The 18,163-nt window shown below is 30.5% G+C and overlaps 1 protein-coding gene across 1 annotated transcript; it reads right to left on the reverse strand.

Annotated features, from left to right (window-relative positions):
• Window positions 1–353: 353 nt before the first annotated feature.
• LOC127710921 (tricarboxylate transport protein B, mitochondrial-like) lies at window positions 354–18,128 on the reverse strand. The gene is made up of 7 exons (XM_052216884.1): window positions 17,899–18,128; window positions 10,696–10,906; window positions 7,750–7,832; window positions 4,651–4,788; window positions 3,668–3,888; window positions 1,612–1,685; window positions 354–473 (listed from the first exon to the last, which is right to left on the reverse strand). Exons 1-7 carry the CDS (start codon window positions 18,017–18,019, stop codon window positions 359–361), a joined length of 963 nt encoding a protein of 320 aa, XP_052072844.1. The 5' UTR covers window positions 18,020–18,128; the 3' UTR covers window positions 354–358.
• Between the last annotated feature and the right edge of the window lie 35 nt (window positions 18,129–18,163).

The following is an 18,163-nucleotide window of genomic DNA, read 5'->3' on the forward strand; positions in this document are numbered from 1 at the left end:
AAAATCTCAAAGAAATTAATGATTTCTGAATAATATTTGAAAATTGATTTATCACATAATTTTGGGGTAGTTCTCAAACATTATTCAAAACTCGTAACGTTTTGCACCAATTATTATATAATTATATTTCAATTTAAACTAATTAAAACACCAGCACTATTACACGCGCTACACTAAAGGTTTTGAGATCCCAATCTTTGAATATCAGCTGCACCAACATCCATCTGCATAAAAGGAAGATTCCATATTTCAATTCTCATGAATAAATGGAAGATTCCTTGCTCACTTTCTCCTGAATAAAAGGAAGATTCCAATCTGTTTTGAATTCTGGAAGCATTGCTATAGTACCTGTATTTTTCTAGTTTGTTGGCCACATCTTATCTATTGCTGCTTTTAGACTGTCATAAATCATAAATGTTATGGCTACATCTAAACAAACTCTACTAAGTCTAGGGACAGTTCCTTTATAAAACCTAAAATATCAAACAAATATAATGTAATGGCTACATCTAAACAAACTCTACTAAGTCTAGGGACGGTTCCTTTATAAAACCTAAAATATCAAACAAATATAATGTAATGGCTACATCTTAACAAACTCTTAAAAGTCTGGGGACGGTACCAATAAAAAAAACATAAAATATTAAACAAACATAAATAACTGATAACAAATGAAAAGTCTTAACTTTACTATAACCTTTTTTAAGAAGCCACTTCTGCAAGTCTCAATTTTCCAATAGTTATAATTGAATACCAATATTTTTCCATGTAGGCAGTTATGCTTTCTGAAATCACTAGTTGAAGGTGCAATAGAGAAGGGATGTTTGAAAATTTCTAAATTAAAAAAAAAAAAAATTGGCTGTTAGCTTTCTCCTTGGAATCATTTCAAATTTTTCATGTATGGACCTTTTTTACCTGACTTTGCAGTATGTATTTTTCTAATTGTTGAAGGCTTTACATGACCTATAATTGCTTATATCTACTTTCTATGAACTCTGGAGGATAGTCGTCTAATTGGAAATCAATGAAACATTCTAAATCTCCTTAATTTTATACTTAGCCAAAACAGGTCACATTTCAAAAAAAAAATTTCTTGTTAAAAGTCTTATCAGAAGTCTAAAGTACATATACCTAATGAAACATATATCAATTTTTCTACGCATAACTGATATCTTCTCACTTACAGCAAAGTTTACCATTATTTTATATCAGTATAACATGCAATGAATAAAATTGTATCTTTAAATATCCATGATATCTACGTTAAGTATTATGGTTTCACACATATTTCAAATGATACAGATATCTAAAAAGTTTCTAACCTGGTGTTTCAAAATAAATTTTAATTACTATGGTAAAAGGAATAAAAAAAACTATAATCAAAATAGTTTCTAATCTGTTGTTTCAAAATAAATTTTATGATTATCAGAGTAAACAAAAGCTATATCAACAATTTTATCTGATCAATACCAAAACAATGTAAAAATCTATTCAGAAACATGTGACTTGTGCTCAGAATTAGATATTATATATTTCTTTTACTATGTATGATTCATATAATTATTGTATGGTATAATGTTAAATTAAAAGTTCATTACATTTAATACTTACGCTCCTAAACCTTCATTCTTAAATATTTTGACTGCACAATCAAAAGTATTTTTATATTTATGGGCATCCAGACCCTGAAATAAGAAAATTTAATGTGTATATGATTATGCTTTTGTTTTAATATCAACAAAATCTAGAACTGTAAGTGAATGAAAAAGGATACACCTAGCAATACGATAAATTTAAACCAAAGACTTTAAAATTGGTATTTACTGCTTCTCCGCTAAGCACACAGCATTAAGGAGTAAGATCAAATACTGGTTGGCTCGGAGTCAGAATAATGTGTCCGGGTAAGGTGACATGCCTGCCTTCAGACTGTTACCTTGTAAAAATCCGACTCAGTGTGTCTGTCTAGTACAAAGCAGGGTAAATATTCATATTACATTAACATGTTCACGTCCGGAATATGCATATCAATTTGCCACTGGACATTAAGCAGCCATTCATCATCATCATCTATTAATTTCTGGAAGAACATAAATTTGATTATCTCCCCTTTAACAAGTTGGACCATGGATATATCATTTTCTGCACATCCTAAGGTAGTGTTCCACAAATGTGTAAAGCTTTATAAATATCTGTCAAGTCGTTTAGGAAGAGTTGTGCTTACCAGGCACATGGCTATAATTTACCTTCAGCTGATGAAAAACCTATTGAAACTTCCGAAGCCAAAAACAAATTTTTTGAAGAAAACTTTTATAAATTCTGGTTCTGAAATATGGAGCAGTTTACCAAATGAAATAAAGATGAGTAATACACTTGTATCTTTTAAAGCCAAATGTTACAATTTCTTCATGAAGAAGGCAGATTAATATGCTTTTCATTAATATCTATATAAAATTGTATATTGTGTATATATCATTATAATATTGTATGTACTTTATGTATATGTTGTTATTATTTTGACGACTCTCAGGAAGATAAGTTTTGACTAATGGGATAATCCTCTTGAAATAAAGATTATTTATTTATATATTCATTTATTTATGGATAGACAGACACACGAATGGAGGGAGGTGGCGATTACTATATACCATACAAAAACTTTGTTTACAGACAAAAATATTGCCAGTATTATGACCAAAGACATTATTCAGATTTTGTTTTAAGACAAATAAAGAGCTAATTCCTCCATCTGTTTTGACTCTACTGCACCACAAATGTCTACCTCTATATAGCAAGGGAGATAATGTAATCAACACTATGCAATTTACTATCTGCAGTAAAAATAATAACAAATGTGTTCATCTTCAGTTAAAAACTATTTATCACAAATTTATTATTTAAATCTGTAAAACTGTAAACCAACTTATTTTTCGTGAACACTTTATTTGATGTTTAGGCCTTTCTCTCTGACTTCACAGCGATTCAACCCCAAGGGTGACTGGGGAATAGAAGTATTGTCACCATTGGTCTTCCTCCGACTGGCAGTAAAACCCTTGCTAAAGTGGGGCGTCCGTTTGGCTGTGCGGGATGTACAAATTTGCAGCCACGTCTGGTCAGAATGGGGACGTTAAATCCGATGCCTCGTGTAAAGAGAGTGCCACGCTCTTTGTACGTTAAGAACCCTTGCAACAACTCTTTGAGGGGTCCGTAGGTGGCCTGTTGCAAGGCTAAATTTCTGTCCCTATCCAATATACCCTTATTTCCCATTGCAGTCTAAATTTCTTCGACCTTAATCCAGGAAGCCCCTATTACAGAACCTACCTATTGTATTTATTGTTCACTTGTTCTTGTCCTGAATATGCATGAAATATTTGCCACTGGACGTTAAGCAACCAACAATCAATCAAACAATCACAGCGATTCATATTTGCGATATTCTACTTTTTATGATGTACTCTTTTAAGGTTAAATCAAAGCTTTACATATTCCTGACAATTTATTTTCGTGTTATTTTTCTACTAGCGAAAGTAGCAAAAAAAATATCGCTCGCAATAAATAAGTTTACAGTTCATACTAGTAGATTTATTCATGGTTTATTTTTCACTAAAATTTTCTTATTTTTATCAATAATTATAAATTTAACTTCAAAACAACATTTTACACAACATACCTGTAACCTAGTTTTTATAACATCTATAGGTGTATTACCAAACACAGAACAAGCACCAGCAAAACCACCAAACACTCCAGTCAATAAAAGTGGTACTTTCTTATCTGGATTACCTCCCTTATACATATCTTTTAATGATTCTACCACAAAAAATCTTATTGCTTGATTACTGCCTTGTTTCATTATCGTTGGTGTCAAACCTTGATATGTACCTCGTATACCTAAAACATAAAAATTTCATCATACATGTCATACTTGTAACTTGAAAGCACTGACACAAATCAAGTGATATATTGTGAATTGAATTTTCGTGGATTGAGAAAAATATTGCATTTACATGGATACTTAAATTCATGGTTTTCACAATTCTGCATACAACATGTACAAGCCTATAAATTGTATTTTATCCAACATTTAAATTCTTGGTATAACTTTACCCAAACTTTTTATGAAAGTTAGTAACCTTGTGTATTATAATGAAACCACCATACCGGTACTTATATTCTTAAATTTTCAAATTTAGAGGAAGATTCTGCTTATTCAATTATTTGAAAAATATGTTGGCAGCTTATTTAATTATTTGGAAAATATGTTGGCAGCTTATTTAATTATTTGGAAAATATGTTGGCAGCTTTTGCATTCTTTTTTTTGGTTCCTAATTAGGAAAATGTGTTCTTTCGTTAATTGCCTTATTCTGATGTTGCATCAGTATGACAGTTGTTTACAGTTCCGATATATTGACAAAATTGGGTGAGCAACCCAAACAGACATAAAAGGTTAATGTGACAATAATTGGGATCCAGCAGCCAAGTTATTGCAAACATACATCACAGCCATATAACACAACTGACTTAAAAATTCAAACAAATATACAAATTGATGCAATACTCTTACAGAGTTTGAAAGATTCAAATAGTTTTTTGCACATACTAAGGACAGTAGTTCACAGTAATGATCATAAAACCTAAGCATAACAAACATACCTTGATGTTTTATTATTTCTCGTACACCATGAAAAAATCCTTTGAATTTAGGGTTCGCTGAAGTTTGATCATTTATAAATTTGACTTTTAATGTTTCCATAGGTGTAACTGCAAATATAGCTTCACAAACTCCAGCTCCTGTAAATGAAAAAAAAAAGAAGAAATTATTTGTTTTTAATAAACTCAGTTAAGAAATAATTCTCAATGCCATTGTTAACAAGCATTCTGAGAGTATTGCACAGCAATACAAAGTTCACTACCGGTTAATCATTCATTGTACTGGAACAAAATGCTAATTTGCTCTATAACTTGTCATGGTGTAATCTATATAACAAATATCAAGTCAATATCTTCAAGCATGACAAAAAAAGTGTGGAAAACTGATTATTTGAGCGAATTTTCTACGTCCAAGGACCAAACCCTGCACAAAATCATCAGACCAGAACAAAAGTAGAACTTGATCTGTAACTTGTCAAGATAAAACTATATACCTATTATCAAACCGATCAATATCTTTAAGCACGACGGAAAAAAATACGGAAAATTGATTATTTGAGTGAATTTTCTAAGTCCAAGGACCATAACTCCGGACAAATTCATCAGACGGCAACAAAATTCAAACTTGATCTGTAACTTGTCAGCATAAAACTATATACCTATTATCAAATCCATATCTTCAAAGCATGATGAAAAAAATTGCGGAAAACTGATTATAAATATATCAGACTGGATTAAAATACAAACTTGATCTGTTACTTGTCATGATTAAACTATATATCAATTATCAAATCAATATCTTGAAGCATGACAAAAAAAAGTGTGGAAAACTGTTTATTTGCACGAATTAGTCCAAGGACTCTACGAAACAGGAGAAAAGCTTGGCAAGTCTCGCTTTTCGTCCTGTTTCTAAAGCTCATACAAATAAATTTTATATTTTCCGACAATGTACATATATTGTATATGTAATTGTTGATAAAGAACAAAAGGAGATGTTAAAGCTCTATTCATGATACAGTAAACAGACAACACAAGTTCACCAATAAGCCTGCATCTACAGGTTATTAGTCAGAACAAACAAGGTGATTCAGTTTAAAATCACTCTCACAGTGAATGCTGGTGATTATTGGTGATTCACTGAAATATCTCTCTGTATATTACACATAGGAAATATATAACAGAGTCGTAAATCAGAGTGGTGTTACTCTATATCACCAGCAATCACCCTGTTCCACATACAGTGAATCACTCAACACCAGCAAGAGTGTTTTTTTAACTGATTCACCTCGTGTGTACTGTTTATTGTCCTCAATGATGGACAAGCATCACTATCATATAACTAAAGTAGTTTTGTATCATATTATACTATAAGGATTTGAATTTATGAATCCTGACTACTGAGTGAAAGTCATTCTACAAGCAATTTACTGTAATTTTAAACCAATTTATTTTTTTAGCTCATTCTAGCTGACAGATTTCACTGCCATAATTTTGCAATTGTCCAACTTTATTGCTGAATTAACTTAAAAGATTACATATTCATGTTATTTTTCTAATCACAAAAGTCATATGAATAATCGCTCCCAAAAACTAGTTCGTTTACATACAATGTGTAAAATTTATGAATCCCTGGAATAACATGGATTCAAACTGTTTGTATATTGTGATAAGGGAGACAACTCCAATTGAAATTTAAATTCTGAATGGAATGGTTATCAGATACATGTAATTGTCTTATATTTTTGTACAATCATATTGTTTTTCTTAAATTGTTTAACATTTCACAGCGGTATAACATGTTACTTTAACTATTCTTCCCTTAGTTTATTTATTTTGTATTTACATTGTATCATAGATCAAATTTATTTGTTCAATGTATGATCACTGGTGTTAATATGTCTCTTGATTGAGTTAAGCCATTTCAATTGATATTTTATAGTGTGTCTTTCTATGTTGTGATGTTACACTATTGTTTCAGATAAGGGTGAAGGTTTGGTACCATTAAAATGTTTAAACCCGCTGCAATTGTTTGCACCTGTCCTAAGTCAGGAATCTGATGTTCAGTAGTTGTCGTTTGTTGATGTGGTTCATAAGTGTTTCTTGTTTTTTATATAGATTAGACCGTTGGTTTTCCCGTTTGAATGGTTTTACACTAGTAATTTTTGGGGCCCTTTATAGCTTGCTGTTCGGTGTGAGCCAAGGCTCCGTGTTGAAGACCGTACTTTGACCTATAATGGTTTACTTTTATAAATTTTGACTTGGATGGAGAGTTGTCTTATTGGCACTCATACCACATCTTCTTATATCTATATGCTGATAATTATTTGTGGTAAAAAAATACTTATTAAGGAAAGTACTGAATTTCTGAAATAATATAGTAACTTCCATTTAGTTTAATTACAAAATAAACAAGGAAACACTCTTTTTGTTTGTTGCTGATCAGCATGGAATATTTTAATTAAATTTTGATGCTGTTTTTTTTTACCATATACATGATATATATGTAAATTTTGATACATTTGTACTTTCAAATATATCTCATTTTATTAAATCCAATACAATTTCTTATGCAAATATCAAATGTTTTCCATTCATCAATAATTTTTGTCGTTTTTTTTACCAATAAAATAATTATTGTGAATCTCCCCTGTACAACAAGCTTAAATACAAAATAGTAAAATAATGATGATACTGTAAATCGAATTTCTTGTCTTTAATGATACCACTGCCAAAGTAAAATCTTTTCTCTTATATCAGAAATTACCATTCTGTCATTATCAGAAAATAAAAAAAATTATAAATTTGATTCTAAAGACAAAATAAAAAAAAGAACATGAAATATTTTTTCAGACTCACAATGTTGACTGACTATTATAGTCTGAATGAAAAATTCTTACTTCGTCCAATAAAATAAATTATATGAAAATCATAAAAATTGATATGAAAACATCTCCATCCCCTTGCAAAAGTGTAATTTTCTACCATCTCTTGCCCAGTTCAGTATCTTTTTTTTTCAAAATAAGCAAAATAATTGATATCAGTTAAAGAACTGATAAAATCTTTCCTGCATTCTTATAATGTTATATCAAGACAAAACCTTACCTAAACCACATAATAGTCTTTTGTCGGGAGTTAATACACCATCCACTGCATACCAACTTTTAAATTCTTCAAAAGCACCAAATCTGAAATATGTTAGAAAGTAGAATCTAGAAGCCTGAATTTGGAGGTTTAATTACAGCTCTTCTATAAAAGCATGCAAAGCAAACCTTTGATCAACTTGCTTGCTATGTTTGTTTGGATGTTTGCAAACAATAGGTCAAGGCGGAGTTTCAGTCTGTTTTATATATACTGGGATTTGATTGTAAAATAAAAATTGACATGCAATGAAGTTAATGTTTATTGTCCAATCAAATTCCATTATATAGTAAACAGACTGAAACAGATTACCTACCTTTTGTTTACAAACATCCAAACAAACATAGCAAGCAAGTTGATCAAAGGTTTGCTTTGCATGCTTTTATAGAAGAGCTGTAAGAAATATCCAGCATTCAGAAAAACATCAAGTCATCAATAGATGTTCTAAAAAGTCTTAGAAATAAGATGAAATATACAGGGTAAACTAGACAAATATGATTTCCCTATGATTGGCTTGAACATAGAGTAATAGATATTATATTTAGTAAACAATGAAGCTGGTGAATCACTTGAAATGGTTATTTGATGTTCCCATGATAGTTATGATTTAATAATTTAATATTCCATTACATGTATGTTGGACAATTCATTGTTGTTGTTCCTTTCAAATTTCATCTCATGTACCCTAGGTGGGTAGATGGAAGGGGGCATAAAAAAGAGAAATCATATTTTTTTATCCTCTAAAAATTTATCAAACCTGTAATTTATTTAATTTCTTGAAACCCCACTGCAATTAAGACTGCAGAACTCATGACAAAAAGACTTCATCAAAATCCAAAAAGAATTAAAAATATTACATTATTTCTTATTTTTAATCAAATTTCAATTTGATTTTTTTTATAACTTATTTTTTTTCATGCATTACAAATATTCCATATTCAGGTAATTAATCATTCAACTTATGTGCTAAAACTTTTGTGATCCAATAGTTTACTCATGTTATTTATATTTTAATTGCTTCATAACATTTACTAGTATTTCTACTCATGCATTCATTTTATTCATTGATCTGAAAACAGTCATTTAAGATGTCCTCAATTTACATAACAAATAAACTTTACAATTTAAACCTCTCAAACAATAAAGAACGCTTGTTCTACTGCTACAAGCATTATACAGGAAAGTTTTTAACATTTCTTAACATTTTACGATATTCTTTCTGACGTTAATTTTATCGTTGGACGAACTAACAGTATGCCTCGATTGATTTCTATTGATTTTTTGTAATAAAACGCACAATCTTTCAAATAACTACCGTAGAAAGTCTTTAATTTTGTCGTCGAAATCAATTGGAAGTCTTTGATTTGATCGATTATGTTCAGAGGAAATAGAAAACACAGAGTTTGATTGATATTTAGTGGTAATTAACTGTCGTTAAGGATTTTGTAAATAGTCTAACTGAACCGTTTAGGAAAAGAAGATATAATTATTGACTTTTGGAAAGACATTTTTTTTAACAATGTCGTAATAAAGGTCATTTGTAAATATATATTGATAACTAAGATACAGTTTGTATTTTTCTAATGATGTGATATACATTTCAAATATATTGTGTAAATTTGAAACTGTCATCATTAACTACAGACGTAGGTAGTTAAAATCACTCTCTAATAATACTACAAAGGATCCCGCTTACATGTTTAAGGCTGCCACATTCTGTTTGCGCCTGTCCCAAGTCAGAAGACTGTTATTCAGTGATTGTTGCTGTATATCATGTTTGTTTTTTGTTGATTTGTACATAAATCAGGCCCTTTTCTCATTAGAATTGTTTTACATTTTTCATTTCAGGGCCTTTTTTAGCTTGCTATGCAGTATGGGTATGCTGATTGTTGAAAGGCCCTATGGTGACCTACAGTTGCTAACTTCTACAGATTTGGACTCTGGTGGAGTGTTGTCGCATTGGCATTTATACCCTTTTTTCTTATTTTCATATGAAATTGTAACATTATACAGTACACATCAGGTTTTTGTTTTTATTTAAAAATCACCCTTGCTGGTGTTGAGTGATGTCCCAGTGATAAAGGGTGATTGGTGGTGATTAAAGGAGATAACACTATGGAATAAACAGAGAGATATTTCAGGGTGAATCACTCAAAAGCACTATCCTTCAATATTAAATTCACCAGAATGAGTGATTTCTAACTGATCACAATGTGTGCATTGTACATGTCCTACCATAAGTTCTTCAGATAAAAAATCTGAATGACCAACTCATCTTTCCAATGCTGTAGTAAACAAAATTATTTAATCAGCTGTAAAATTAAAAAACAAGGTCAAACTGTAGATGAACTTTGATATTTTTAACTGCCTTTCAATGGTTTGTCTTGCCATAAACTTTTTTGATGATATTTTTTGTACTATTTTGCTAAAATTCGTTTTTAATCATCATGATCATGTTTATAAAAAAAAAAAGCAATAAAAATACATGTTTTTTTTCCAAGATGTTTTCAAGCTACAAATCAAAATGATCTCATTCCAAAATCACACTTATTTCAGGAAATACCGCTATCAACTAAAGCTATCGGAATTTAAAATGTGAGTTCTAATGTATCATGTATGCAATACTAATCTAGTCCAATCATATTTTGCAATTATAAAAACATTGCAACAAATCCTAACTTAACAGTATTTTGCAGCAAAATTGCCTCTAAATATGCAACAATAAATTTCTCCAAGATAAACATGATAAAAGCAATTCAAATTTTTAGGTTAGTTTGCTGTTAAACACAAAACTTTTTTTGTAATTTCAGGTTCAATGCCTATATACAAGCTGTATTCATAAGTGCTCCTTTCTAAGACTAAATTGTACTATAATGACTTTGAAGACTATATATAGCTACATGTATTTACCTAACTGCTGATTTAGGTATAGATCCATACAATAAAACAGGTAAACCCCTATATAGTCCCCTAACTCCATAGTCATTAACTGTCACTTTAACACAGTCGATTGGACCTTTATATCGTTTAGCCACACCGGCTCGTTCATCTAACTGTAATTGTGTTTTAACATATTCTGTTGGGAATGTTATACAGATTTCTAATCCACCAGTCACTCCTCCTGAAAAAAGAAATAATTGTATCTTGATTAAAAAATTATAAAAACAAGAATGTGTCCATAGTACACGGATGCCCCACTAGCACTATCATTTTCTATGTTCAGTGGACCGTGAAATTGTGGTCAAAACTCTAATTTGGCATTAAAATTAGAAAGATCATATCATAAGGAACATGTGTACTAAGTTTCAAGTTGATTGGACTTCAACTTCATCAAATTTACTACCTTGACCAAAAACTTTAACCTGAAGCGGGACAGACGGACGAACGGATGGACGATCGGACGAACAGACCGATAAACATAATGCCTATCTACTATCGTAGGTGGGGCATTAAAAGGACATGAAGGATGGGGATCTGTAGCTTACAAAAATAATTCACATGCAAGGTAAAAATGTTTTTTAAAAGTTACATACATATACTGCTATGAGCTTTACTTTTGGCATGTTTAGTCTAAAATTGTTTTGTTTACACCACAAATTTTACTCCGAGTACAGACAAACATATGCATCTGAAAATGAGCATGGCAAGACTGAGGTTTATAGATTTCAAGTGCTTTTGTGTTAAAGAAAATTAAAAACTTTCCGGGACTAATTGCTGCATGTGCTCTTTTCTTTTTAACTTAGATTACCCAAAAATAATACCTGTCTGCAAGAACATACATATTTTTTTCAGGCTTCAGTAAACTACATTTTCTCCCAATTTGCATTACATTTTGTGTAACAAACCTGTATTGCACAAATCCAATTTTTAAATTCATGGAACTTGGTTCTTGCTGTAAATGAAATAGGTAAATCCTTTGCTTTCCTTTATAAAATTAACCTGAGTTATCTCCCCATCATATGAGTAAGTTGAATTTTTTTTTTAAAAAACAAAAAATATTCGTTATTAATCATAAAGTGCATTACACAATTTTCTTCATATCAATGAAAATTCTTACAAATGAATTGCATTCCTGTCTCAAAATTTGCATACTGCATTATAAAGCCAGACCCATTGTTTTCTGCAATTTCACAATCAAAGATGACAGAATAGAACTAGTTTACCGGTACCCAAATATTGTCTTTTTTATCTTTATAAAGTGTCCTCATTTTATCAATATAGACCAAATACCCATTTAATTAAAGTAGAGTCCTACTTTGTACAAAACGAACATATTTGTCTTTGTGCAATAATGGTTACTATGATAGGAACATCAATATATTTGCAGTAGGCAGTAGATTATTATGGTTGAGAATTAAAGCAAACATTTTTTGGAGGTAAAATTGATTTATGTGATAGAAACATTTAAGAGCAAGTTTATATGGAAAGTAACTAGTTAAGCAAAGAAATGCTTGTCTAACGGCTGCTAATGAAAACCTTCTAAGTATACTTTGTCTGACCAAAAAGTGTATGTTAATTTGTGGTCACTTGCATTTTGGTTCCTAAATACATCTTAACATTGTTGTGATGTTTAGATAAAAGATAGTTAAAAAGAAATAGTATTTTGGGAAAAAATGTTCTCTGTCTTTACCGACTTGACCTTCCTTTCCTATTTTTGATACATTGGTACGCAAACAAGATCTACTGGTATACATGTTATTAATTTAAGAGACAGAGTGTGGACTTTGTGTAATGTTTTAAAAAATAGTTGATTTATTGTTCTAAATATTAACCTTTGAGGTTCCAAAATGTTCATTATTACTCAACAATGCAAACTTTAATACACTCCGGGTGCGGGATTTTCTCGCTATATTGAAGACATTTTTTGCCCATTGGTGGCCTTGAGCTGTTTTCTGCTCTTTGGTCAAGGTTGTTGTCTCTTTGACACATTTCCCGTTTCCATTCTCAATTTTATTTAATAAAAATTCTTCATTACAAAAAAATATGAAATCTAATTTTTTTGGACAGTATTCAATATTCTTTTATACAGTGTTATATGACACAAAAAAAAAAATAGAAAAATCAGAAAAATGTACTTTTAACATGTTCACCAAAATTAAAACATTTTGACCTCAGCTCTGCATATCTAACCCCTAGTTTTATTAATTTCATTCCAGATACTATTAGTAGGAAAATTTCATCATGCAGTCTGATAAAAGTCATCATGTTCAAAATATTGAGGTCACATTCATATACATGATATACATGTATAATTGAGCACTTACATTGTTTAAACAAAACCTGAACATACAAATATACTGTACTACATATATGGAGATATGGGGTTAGGTCAACAAGACTATGACCCAATGACTTGTAGACATCATAACATCATAAAGACAAAATATTAAGTCTTCAACATATGACAGATGTCTACGTAAAATAACAATATCTTACTATATGTCAGGTTCTAAATTGACCAGTCTAAAAAAGTTGTGAATATATGGCCAGAGAACACAGTTATTTGGTAGTGCATTTCTTTTAGACAATAAATTAAAATTTAAAAAATCGCACCTGCTCTATCTCAAAAAGATTTTTACAGTGTAGTATATTACTTTTGAGACAAATAATATCAAAATTATAGAATAGTCTACCAGCTCTAACTCAAAATATGGACAATTCTATGTTAAGGGGGTCTATAATTCAGTTTGACAGCTTCAGGCATACTAATTTTTGACCTTTTTTAACTGGACTAAAATTACTACTTTACATACAATTCATCACCCAAATTTTTTTAACATGTAATTTCATCCCCCTACTTAATATTTCATGCATAAAATATAAAGAAATAAATTTGGAAAGTGTTTGAAAAAAATTGGCAAGTTATATATATATATATATATACACTGTCCAAACTAGGGACTATATTTGTAGACAACGAAAATCAAAGGATGATAACTGTGTCCTCGGACCTAATATGGAACAGAGCCTATAAAAATTTTGAGTTTACAAATTGTATTATTGCATGAACATATACATGATATGCCCATGTAACAATTAATTAAGCTGAAATATTTATTTTAAAAAGTGACAAATAAAACAGTTTCTTAATGAAATTTTGTGTTCACATTTAAATCAACTAAAGCTATTGACTGAGCAAGACTTATTCCCCCTGCTTCTTAAAATACCTGAAGAACATGGACTGAAAAATTCAGACCACCCTTACTTGACACCAATGCGTGGGACAAGTCTAGAAGGAACTGTTTCCTTACAGAGCACAACAGTTCATTCCTGAAGTTTGCACGGGTTTGTGTTGCCTATAATCTTTATTTTTTTGTCTGGTCTTACTACATCCACTATAATTGAACTGTGGTGGATAGTTGTCTCATTGGCAATCATACCTCATCTCCTTATTTTTATATTAAGTGAATTGTTGTTATAATATCTGTTGGTTTCTTTTCTTTTGGCCATGGTCTTTGATGGTCTTTCTACTGGAATGGTGTTAATGATTACCCCCCTTTGTTTCTCTTAATTTTTGTCTATATATATATATATATATCATGTTCATGTACATACATGGCACTTTTCTGAATTATCATGAAATATTTGTCACTGGATGTTCAGCAAAAATCAAAGAACATGATGAATAAATGAAAATCTTTCCATTAAAAAGTACCAAATTTCTAGTAAAACTGTTACATCTATAACATGATTAGTGTAGAACAGGACTAATTTTTCTATTTTTTTTTTAATTCAGGCAAAGTAATAACAGCAACATTCCCATGTACGTTCAAGGAATCTGCAATTTAAGGTCACAAAAAAAAAAGGAAATACACTTAGAAATCAGTGTTTTTTAATGACTTTGTCCACTTTTAGCATTTGAAATAGTACCATATGGTCATTATGTCATTCAACCAAAATTCTGATCAATTTTGACCCTAAACCGATGAAGAATTACAATTGACAGACACTGAAAAATCAAAGTTAATGGATAACATGACAAAATATCCAGTGTCAATTTCTTAAATAAAAATTCCAATCAATTTGACTCTCAAGTGACCGAGAATTACAAAAAAGACACAGGAAATCAAAGTCATTGGATTATATTACCAACATTATCTAATGTCAATGGAGTAAATCAAAGATTTCCCAAGGCATGTAGTTTGTCAGCGGTAATTACAAGACACGAAAACTGGCTGTATATTAGCTTATAAGGCAATCAATAAAACACACTTAGAGGTTTAGAAACTGCTCATTTAGACACTTTCCATAAATCTGCTGGTATTAGATGAAACTGGCAAGCTTTTATTGATCCTCCTTCCTGGGATAAAATGTGATATTTTCACAAAATCACATTTTACTCAATGTCTGATTTTTTTTAAAGATTTTTGTTTCAATTTTTTCTTGGCAACAATTTTGGTCATAGAGTTACATGATTTTTCATCTCAAATCTGACAGTGATATTTCTAGACTTTTAGGGTTGGTAATCATATCTAAGATAATCATATGATATATCAGATATTATCTGACAATACATACAATATGAACATGATGAAAGGACACATATATAGATGTCATTGATTTGAAAGGGAACTTGGATGGATACCCCATATCCTTTGTTTTTTCTATTTTAATTGATCTTTGAAAGTAAATCAATATTTCTTATTTATAACATATATTTATCTGTAAAATGTACTTTACCATTCACTGAAAGATATATAACTAAGAGCTTACTACCTGCATTGTCCCTTAATGTTGCATCAGACATACTATGGGTTTATTTTCTAAAACTCAAAACAATAGAATTATTCATTTTGAAAAAGAATTTGGTAAGTGTCTTTTGGTTATTTTTGTAGATAGGTTGCTGTCTCTTTGACATATATCCCAAATCTCCTTTAATTTATAAACTTGCAGACTTTCATACCTAAGAAGACATTTGTAAAAATAATTATAATTCATTTTGTGGTAAATTCAATTTGTGCAATATCAAAATCAAAAACAGTATATATAGTTCATCTCATGTCTTTGTACCATACACCCAAATCATTTAAAATGCCTAAGTTAACCTGCATTACAGATCAATGCGGTTGTACTCAAAACATTGATTGATTAAACGATGGGTATTTAACACCACTCTCAGCACTATTGTGTTATTTTATGGCAGTCAGTTTTTATTGGAGCAGGAAGCAGTGTGTCTAGAGAGAACCACCGACCTTCTTTAGGAAAACTGTCAATCCTAGTTTTATTAAGATTGGAGTTGAGTGCACATGACATGTGCAGGTTTCGAACTCACAACATCAGTGTTGACAGGCTAGTGGTACAGAAGTTGGATTAATTAGACCACTTGTCCAATGAGGCCCTGTACTCAAAACACATTTCGTGATAAAAGTTATCCAGTTTCTTTCAGAAAATAAAACAAATATATGAGTTATATTTATTACTCTAAAGGTTTATTCCCATCAACTTTTAAAACTATGAATCATCATGATCATTGTTCTGTGGAGCAGGATCTGCTTACTCTTCCAGAGCACCTGAGATTACCCCCAGTTTTTGGTGGGGTTTGTGTTGCTCAGTCTTTGGTTTTCTATGTTGTGTTTTGTGTACTGTTGTTTGTTTGTCATTTTCTTTTTTAGCCATGGCGTTGTAAGTATATTTTCGACTTGTGAGTTTAAATGTCCTTTTGGTATCCTTTGTCTATCTTTCTAGAGAACTCTCATATGCATACCCATTTATTCGAAATAAAGTATTCCTTTTTGTAAGTGCATTTAGTTCAAAATAATTATTTTAAATTTCAAAATTCTTCACTTTAAACCACAGAGTATGTTTTTCTCATTTTATTTAAAGCTTGATAATATCATGAATATCTAAGAATGTATACATGTTGTGGAATACCATGAAACCATATTTCCATGAAATGCAACTACATGTACATTCTATTTAACAATGTTTAAGTCTATACAATTTGGAAAATAAACATGTCAAACTATATTGTCCTCAGTTAGGTCAAATTACTATTTCTTTGTACATTTAACAATAATACATGTCATTCAGGATTTAAAAATAATTAAAATCCCTTCCTGGTTAAAAATTTGAATGACTGTTATTTAATCTGTCAGTACTACCTTATTTGTCATTCTTATAATCAAAACAAACAGGAGATCAATGTATTTTTCAATACTGTTCAAATTGTAAACTCATACTAAACAATATGTACATGAAAAGGAAGTAGATTGGTGCTGGACATAATATACTAGTTATCCTCTTTCCAGATTAGCACAACTGCTATATATTGTCATTGACTTTCCATTGATTAAATTTATTAAAATCAACACAGATCTATTAATAGAGATAAATACTGGCAGAAAAATAATAAGATACAAATATTAATATTGATTTTGTAGTTGAGTTTCATTGAATTTAACATTACATGCATAAATATACAGTTTATTTTGTTTTGTTGTTTGTTTGTTTTTTGTGTTGGGAATAGCCAACCAAAGCTAAACTTAAAATAGCTATACAAGACAAATACATTATGGTTTTTTTTTCATAATTTCATAATAAAATATAAATTGCATTCTAAGACTATAATAAAAGGTGTTAAAATAAACATGGGGTGGAGACTGGAGAGGGAGGAGTTATTTTTTGTATATTACATTTCCATGCAAAAAAAAAAGAGTTAATTCAGGAATCAGAAAAACAAAATAAGAAAATAGGAATATGTTTTCAGTCAAATCTGTTAATTTGCTTAAAAAAGAGATATTTAGCAAAACATTTTTCTAAAAATGTCTTTTGTGAATATCTTTCTAATCTATTTAAGTTTTAATATCAATTGAATGTCATTTCCTTGCAAAAAACCAACCCACAGTGATATTCATACATCACAAAGAGATAAAAATTATGATATAACAGTTTTCTAGGTCAAAGTTCAACTTTGTAACTTTAGTCTTTACTTTATCTATCTTCCATTTGTCTGTCGAAGTTATATTAACCATCAAAATTGGGTCAATGTTACTTCAAGTGTCTTTTAGATAGGACAAATAACCAATTACAACGTGTCATCTGTTTGTTCATGATTCTGATGACACTCACAAAATGTAAACAAATGGCATACTATAGTATCATCAAACGACTCACCTGCAAAAATAGCTTTCAAACTATTTCCTGTGGAACGTTGCGGCGCACCTTGCGCTGAAGCTACCATGTGTGGACACGGACGGTAAAAAGGAGACCTAAACTGTGGCCTGTCATTATCCATTTTTCAAATTGTGCGGTATTTTCCCATACGATATCGTTCGAGTTCTAGCTTATCGACTGACTTGTCAAGTTACCGGAAGTGAGAATGTGTGACCTTGATGTTCAAAGGTGAAGGTGTGTGTCTCAACCATCCAATCATATTGTT

Source organism: Mytilus californianus, unplaced genomic scaffold (genome assembly GCF_021869535.1).
Source record: "Mytilus californianus isolate M0D057914Y unplaced genomic scaffold, xbMytCali1.0.p SCAF_8, whole genome shotgun sequence".
NCBI classification, from domain to species: Eukaryota; Metazoa; Mollusca; class Bivalvia; order Mytilida; family Mytilidae; genus Mytilus; species Mytilus californianus.

Excerpts from the sequence above, each read along its gene's own strand:
- LOC127710921 (XM_052216884.1), bottom strand. The coding sequence starts at position 18,019 with ATGGATAATGACAGGCCACAGTTTAGGTCTCCTTTTTACCGTCCGTGT. Across the intron at positions 10,907-17,898 it reads TTTGAAAGCTATTTTTGCAG|GAGGAGTGACTGGTGGATTA; the intron begins GTGAGTCGTTTG and ends TTCTTTTTTCAG. Across the intron at positions 474-1,611 it reads AAGAATGAAGGTTTAGGAGC|GTTTTATAAAGGAACTGTCC; the intron begins GTAAGTATTAAA and ends TTGATATTTTAG.